Genomic DNA, 8388 nt, shown 5'->3' with positions numbered 1-8388 from the left:
AGATTCAGCCATCTTGGTTTGCCTACTCGTCGCACACTCAGCGCCAGCGAGCGGTTTTGCATTGTTGCTTAGCGCTGAAAAGAGCGGACGTGCTCACGAACGCATGGAGAGATTGTGAGCAAAACTGCAGTTAGACGTGTGTGTGCGTGAGGGTTACATTTGTTGGTAAGTCAACATTTGAAGGCAAAGGTTTCAATAGTTAAAAACTGAAACACACAGAGCTCGCGAGTTTAGTTTGGGAAACATTGCTGTCCGTAACGGTTTAAGGCGAAAATCGTCGGTGTAGTGACAAGTCAATAACAGAAATAATAAATTACCGCTGAAATAAATATCAATCCACTTTCATGCTGTTAGAGCACGTGTTTAGTGATTAATATTCGAAAAATATTACTAAATAAACTTACTACTCGCGTCCCGTAGTCAGAGAACAAATATTGAGCGAAAGATAAGAAGCAATGTCGAAAGTGCAATTTAAGTTTGAAGTGTGAACTGTTACGGTAAATGCATTATCACAGCGGTAATCCGCTCAGCTTCTAGAATAACAATAGTGAGAGTATAAGGAAAAATTACAAACGAGTAGAAAACTTAGAAGCCGCCTACAGATCTTACGAGTGCGTGCCGCGTAAAGTAGCGATCGAAGCGAATCAACGAAATCATCGCGTCAAGTGTATAAGCAAGAATAAGAGACTACTGAGCCCCTGTGCGCAGGTTTAATCGAATTAAGTCACATCAAAGTCCGTAACGCAACGCGTCGCGATATCCAACCGCGTTAATAAAGACACAATGTGCCACAACTGATAGCCTCGACTCGAAAACAACACAAACAAGCTGGTTGATCGTTCGCCACTTAAGTTTTGAAAATATTCTATTCGGATTAAGTTGACCTTCAGCGCCAATTGTAGCGGTAGAGCGCGTATCATAAAGCGCACACAGATTAGCACACTTGCTGTCTACTTCCCTGCATACTTTTCAATCAATTCCGACACAACTTTTCCAACGTTGCACACGATGGCTACAAACACGGAAATACTACCCTTTCAGCATCACACAACAATTTCTCTGCAGACTGCCGCTGCACTGACCAACTATCATGGTGGCGGTGGCGGCAGTAATGGCAGTGGCAATGGTGCCACTGGTTCCGTTCTCCCAAATGCTACACAGCTGGCTTGGAACATGGAGGACTGCCTCTACCAACAGACTGAACTTCCCGCCCTCACACAGCGCGCCCATCATTTACTGCGCTTCACACCCTACGCGATGCACCATCGACCCCAACTGCAGACATTACCACCCGCGTTGTACCTCCAGCATGCTGCAGCTGCCGCCGCTGCTGCGGCCGCACATGCGCAGCATCACCACCACCATCATCACATGCAGCATAGGCCGGCATCGCCGGAGAGTCCACCGCCTGTTGAGGGTACACACATCAGTAATCTCTTCCCCGAAATACTCGAAATGATCTTCCAGAAATTGCCGGTGCGGGATTTGGGTCGTGCGGCTCAGGTCTGCGTTGCTTGGCGTGATGCCGCGTACGCCAAGAGTGTGTGGAAGGGTGTTGAAGCTAAGCTGCATCTGAAGCGTTCCAGTCCTAGTCTCTTCAATTCGCTGGTGCGCCGCGGCATAAAGAAGGTGCAAATACTCTCGCTGCGCCGTTCGTTAAAGGATCTTGTGCTGGGCGTGCCATCACTAGTCTCGTTGAATTTGAGCGGTTGCTTCAATGTGGCCGATGTGAATTTGGGTCATGCTTTCTCTGTGGATTTGCCGAATTTGAAAGAACTGGATCTATCGCTATGCAAACAAATCACCGATACGAGTCTCGGACGTATTGCGCAGCATCTAAAGAACTTGGAGACACTTGAACTTGGCGGTTGCTGCAACATCACCAACACCGGTCTATTACTCATCGCGTGGGGACTCAAAAAACTGAAAAATTTAAATTTACGTTCCTGTTGGCACATCAGTGATCAGGGTATTGGTCACTTGGCTGGCTTGAGTAAAGAAACAGCCGAAGGTAATCTGGAATTGGAATACCTTGGTCTACAAGACTGCCAACGACTCAGCGACGAGGCGCTCGGTCACATAGCACAAGGTCTAACGTCACTAAAGTCAATAAACCTGAGCTTCTGCGTCTCCGTCACGGACAGCGGCCTCAAGCACCTGGCGCATATGCCCAAACTCGAACAACTTAACTTACGTTCCTGCGACAACATTTCCGACATCGGCATGGCGTACCTCACCGAAGGTGGCAGCGGCATTACCTCACTCGACGTCAGCTTTTGCGACAAGATTAGCGATCAGGCGCTCTCACACATCGCACAGGGTCTCTATCGTTTGCGTTCGCTCAGCCTGAATCAGTGCCAAATAACCGATCAGGGTATGTTGAAGATCGCCAAATCGTTGCAGGAACTGGAAAACCTAAACATCGGTCAATGCAGTCGCATAACGGACAAAGGCTTGGAGACACTTGCGAAAGATCTGGTCAATCTGAAGACGATTGATTTGTACGGTTGCACGCAATTATCCTCAAAGGGTATTGACGTCATCATGAAATTGCCGAAGCTGTTAAAACTGAATCTCGGCTTATGGCTCGTAAGATGATGCGTTTCACGCAACAAAAATCCGTTATGCGCCAAATATACTGCGCAACAATGCAACATAGTTTGTACTTCAGACTCCAAATGGAAGCGCAATTTCGAATTTGGACGTTCTATGCGCAACGTGGGCAATGCGCTAAAGGGGTTAGTAACAAAGTCGGTAGCAAGCGCGCAATTCGAAGACATTTTCTAACATGAACACACTTTATTCACGGACGACTGAGGTTATCCAACAGCAAAGCCAACAATCTGCAGTGTTTAAGTTTTGATCTTACCTCACGCCTAATTGCTTTTATAGAATTTAAAGCCAGCCACCGTGCAGCTGGGACCATCATGAGTCCGGGAATAATGCAACAAAGCGGCAACCCATAATTATGCAAAACTCATACTCGTATATATGTTGGCCTGTCTGTATACTACATATATGTGCATACACGAATGTGAACTCGTCCAGCCACAAATGTGTATCGCAAGCATGCAAACTCGCCAGCACGAGGCCCAGCGCTGAAGATGGGGACTACACAGCGTTGGAAATATAAAGAAAAGACCGACTCAAATAAAACGTATAAAATTTGTAAAAAACATGTTCGAAATAATAAGAGTGGTACAATATAACAAAGCCAACGCAGACCGTCATAAAGCGGCAGCAACAACAACAACATATGCATGACTTTCGTTTCTCATAAACACGGCGTGTACTAAATTTAAAACAGCAATGAAGAACCCAATAAAAACGCGCATAGGAAAAAAATTCAACAAAGTGAAACGAAACACCAACGAGCAAAACAAGGCTGTGCCAGCAAGAACGGCAGCAACAGCAATAGCAACAGCAACAACAATAAATACAACGATTAACGTGGACGCAAAGTCAGGCTCGCAATGCAGCACAGTCCAACAGACAGATATCACACAGCAGTAGACCATGCGGACAGACAAAGCACAGACACACACACAGACATATATAAATGTATGTAAGTCTTCATATGTGTATGTAGTATGTGCAGTTGCGCTGGAATTATGGCTACTGCAAAGGCTGCTCGCATGGTTGCCTTGTTGGCTATGGCAGTACCCCAACCAATGCGACTTGACTTATCTTAGCTGGCTGAATACATGGACGTCTGGCTAACCACGGGCATTGGTTTGCGATGGCGGCTGACCGCTTTTGCCGCGCTTACTTTGCATACGTACATACTCAGTCTGCATGTGTGTATTTGAGATGCGTGCAGACAGCAAATACCTCGTCGGCAATTTTTGACGAGCTGCTATGGCTGGCGGCCAAGAGCTGGAGTTGGCCGCATGAGAATGTGAGTGTGAATAGAACACACGCGTAAGAGCAAAAGTAACGGCCATAAAGCACTTTAAGCAGTACGCGATTGAGTTGCAATTAAATCACAACAAAAACAGAAACAACATGTCAACAGTAATCTAGAAAATCAACCTGCGACTTTCGTAACTAAATGACATACACCAAACGAACAACAAAAAACAGCAATTTCAATCAGCACAATGAAAGTCAAAGTGAAGCATGGAAGTAAATTTAACAACAAACACAGGAAATATTTGGATCCAACAACAAATCGATGACAGTTTTCGCGCAAAAACAGGAATGCAACCAACAACAAGACAACAATTAGCTATGCGAGTCCATTGGAAGCTACAGCGACTTAGTAATAGAAGCTGCAACAACAACAACACAACAATTGGCGCGGCAAACAGTCAGTTCTAGCGGTGCAAGGTTCGCTTTTTAGTTCACCTTTAGTGTATCAAGTTAAGGCTGAGCTCATTTTTTAACAATGTTAAGGCACAACAACAGCAAAATTATAATAAAAAAGGCACACACAAACAATAGCAAAAGTAAATGCACGAACGACCCTCACTTTTGTCTGTCACACACACACACGCGCAAGTTGTATGAGACAAGCACATGAACACCTGTAAAGCTTAACAACAGCACACACACACATACAACAAAAATACTGAAAAGGTCCAAAAACAAAACAAAAACAATAGGTGTGCAAAAAAGCACACGCTTAAAGAGTGCATAGAAAACATTAAAAAATATCAAAGTCAGAATTGTTGGAAACAACAACAACAGCGTGACGCGCCTTAGCCGCGCTCGTTCTGTACTGTACACCATGCAACAAAGCGCAAGCATGCGAAATCAAATGAAATGAAATTAAAATGCTGAAATTAAAGCATTAGACACAGTTGAGTTTTTGCTTTGTTCTTGGATATGTTTCCCCTTGTAATAACAATGGCCATTAATTGTTTGTGAATTTTTGAAAATTTTATGCGAAATTTTAAAAATACATAAAATTTCATATGTATAAGCTCGAGTGCGGCAATGTGAAATGGAAACGGCAAACTCTTATGGAATTATATCTTCCAACTGAATTTTTAGCGAAAAAATTCAAATAATTTCCAGTATTCTTACACTTTGTTAAGTAGTGTAGCTCACAGTTGCTTGCAAATGATACGAAAAGTTGTGTGTAGGGATTGTCTTCAAATGTGCTTCTGTGCTCAGTACACTTCCTAGGATGGGGTGACGTACGAAAGAGAGGGTAGCAGTAATGCTATTATCTGACTGATTTTGTTGTAACTGCAAACATTTCTGACCCGCAACACTTCTTGCGTGAAAAAAGCGAAATAAAAATTATAAAATTTAATAATAACAATAAATGTATAAAAATACCAACAAACACGTATAGTTTAAAAATTATTAAAAATGTAATGAATATAACAATTTCAACAAAAATTCTCTAAAAAAACAAGAATTAAATTAAAATTCATTAAACTAAAAGTAATAACTAATAACTTAGATTAAATTACAACTAAAACGTGGGTCAAAAATAAAAATTAGTTAATCAAATTTTCTCAGTTTGTCATTCGATATTAAAATACTGAAATCTACTTCTGATGCTCTTCATCTCCCTTGCTCTTATTCGTGAAGCTTTTACCGTTGCTAAACTTAATTGAAAATACTGATAAGCGCATGGAGCGTGGTTCGCATTACTGGATTTTAGTCGTTGACCATAAGGTTATACGGGTCGCATATGCCAGCATCAAATCAGATTGTACGAAATGTTTTCTACTAACGATTTCGATTATTGAAAAATCATTTTTACTTGACCAAAAACAAAAACATATAAATTTGTTCCTTTGTCGCATGTGTTTCCTGTTAATAAAGAAATATTTTTTATTACAACAAAGTCAGTCAAACTAACACTAGTAAACGGTATAAAAGACGTTTACCAAAAGTCAAGAAAATGTAATACCAATTAGTAAGAAAAACACTAAATAATAACTGTTTTTATCACTGAGTGGTATAAATACAATTAAATATGAAGGAAAAGTCTTGAATTGTTTAAAAACCAATGGGGGGAAAATATGCTAAGACTTTCCGATGTTTGTTAAATTTTATTTAATTTAGTTTAAAGATTAATACCAAAATTTGATTGAAAAATACACTAAAAATGTAAAACACGAAGGAGTAAGTGCGTAGCGATTTACTTATGCTAAATGTAATTCAAGAAGCAAAAAAAGAGAACACGAATTCTTTTCTATTGTGATATAAAAATTTATAAAAAATAAATTTAAAGCGTTAGTTTTATTAATTAAGCTATAAATGTATGTAGTAAATCCAGAAAACTTTAATAAAAAAGCACAGCAACTAACTGAAAGAAAAAGACAAACTGTAAAATGTTAAACGCTGCAGTTTTAGAAATATCTGTCAACTAAATATCTGTTTTATATGGTTTAAAATTTCGTTAACATTTTTGTTTAATAAAAAACACAACACTTGACTAGAAAAAAATACCAAAATAAATTTTTTTCAAATTGTTTGAAGTCCATCATTTTGGGTTTGAAACGAAAAATCAATAAATCGAAACCAAACCACAATTTTGCCTTATTTCTAGTTAACTTACTTTTTGTAATGTATATATCGAGACCTTCTTTTCGTAAATCTAAGTTGAGTTTATTGGTTGTTTTGCTTATATGGTTTAACAAAACGCACTACTGTAAGTAAGAATCTATTCATAGTTGATTTAGTTAACCGTTATAGTCTTCGTTTAATGTGTACGTATATAATTAAGTTTATGTAAGTAGTTTTTTGTTATAGCATAATATTGTAAGTGAAATAAAAGAAATAAGACAATTACATAAATACTTCGCCTATCAAGCAAATATATAGCAGACATACGGGCGTGCATCTACTGGCAGTTCTTCGGAGATATGAAATTAAAAACCTAAAATATAAATAAAAAATAATTAAATTACATAAAAATACAACCAAATGGAAAAATTAATTAAATTAGTTGTATTGTTTTACTTTGGCATTCACAATCAGGGGGTCTGACAAGAAGAGTTGCGGGTTTCTTGTCGTTTTCTTTATTGATTTTTTGGCCTATTATTTAGCTATAATACATACAAGCCATTAGAATTTCAGCATCCATTAATCCAAAGAGGGAATTATGTACAATATTGTTTGATTCGAAGGAGAGTGATGATGAACAACAGCATATTCGCAAATTGAGACGGGGTTCCTTATACTTGTTGTTTGTGTCACCAAGAAATATAAGAGTTAGATATGGGGTTATATATACATAAATGATCAGGATGACGAGTAGATTTGAAATCCGGATGTCTGTCCGTCCGTCTGTCCCTCTGTCCGTGCAAGCGATAACTTGAGTAAAAATTAAGATATCTTAATGAAACTTGGAACACATGTTCCTTGGCACCCTGAGGAGGTTGCTTTCGAAAATGGGCAAAATGGGTCCACTGCCACGCCCACAAAATTGTGGAAACCGAAAACCTATACAGTGTCATAACTACGCTATAAATAAATTTATAAAAATGAAATTTGGAATATTGGATCCCATTAGGAAGGGGCACATTTGGATGTAATTTTTTTGGAAAAGTTGGCGTGACCCCCCAAATAGGTTTTTTGTATATAACTCGCAAACCAATAAAGCTATATAAACCAAACTTTCTGCAGTCATTTCTTTTAGCCATTTCCTTATACAGTCTAAAAATGAAAGAAATCGGATAATAACCACACCAACCTCCCATACAAAGGTTAGGTTGAAAATTACTAAAAGTGAGTTAACTCCCTAACGAAAAACGTCAGAAACACCAAATTTTACATAAGAAATGGCAGAAGGAAGCTGCACTGAGATTTTTTTACAAAATGGAAAATGGGCGTGGCGTCGCCCACTTATGGGTCAAAAACCATATCTCAAGAACTATTCGACCGATTTCAATGAAATTCGGTGTATAACCCTTTCTTGACACCCTGATGACACGGGTGGAATATGGGCGAAATCGGTTCACAACTACGTCTACTTCCCATATAACCCAATTTTGAATTCCATCTGATTCGTTCACTTTATAATATATTCATAAGGAACCAATGAAGCTAGCGGAATAAAACTTTACACAAATACTGTATTTGAGCTGTGACATCACTTGTGGAAAAATTGTCAAAATCGAACCATGACTTTTCAAGGCCCCTGATATCAAACATGAAGAACTCAGTGCCTAAGGTTATTTTTTCACCGAAAATATAGGTAAATCCCTCAGATATTTTAATGTAATTCATTCCTCTGAATTTTTTTCTTAAAACAGTTTCTCTCTGTACCTGAAATAGTAAAAATTGGGTCATAACTTCCCCCAGATCCCATATACCTAATTGTAAGTAATATTAAATTAAGTGAGCGTATAGTCTTCGATACATTGTATCTTGGTGGTGAAAACGAGTGAAATGGGTTTAGGAATTATCTCAGTCCCCGTATAC

General features: G+C 39.1%; 1 protein-coding gene across 1 annotated transcript; it reads left to right on the top strand.

Moving 5' to 3' along the window:
• The first annotated feature begins 203 nt into the window (after positions 1 to 203).
• On the top strand, positions 204 to 6494 carry LOC105218020 (F-box/LRR-repeat protein 14). Its single transcript, XM_011193346.3, has one exon. It carries the CDS (start codon positions 1009 to 1011, stop codon positions 2596 to 2598), a length of 1590 nt encoding a protein of 529 aa, XP_011191648.1. The 5' UTR covers positions 204 to 1008; the 3' UTR covers positions 2599 to 6494.
• The last annotated feature ends 1894 nt before the right edge of the window (positions 6495 to 8388 follow it).

Source organism: Zeugodacus cucurbitae, chromosome 6 (genome assembly GCF_028554725.1).
Source record: "Zeugodacus cucurbitae isolate PBARC_wt_2022May chromosome 6, idZeuCucr1.2, whole genome shotgun sequence".
Lineage (NCBI taxonomy): Eukaryota > Metazoa > Arthropoda > Insecta > Diptera > Tephritidae > Zeugodacus > Zeugodacus cucurbitae.
Note: the sequence above shows the minus strand (reverse complement) of the source record. Positions and strands in the feature narration are given on the sequence as shown.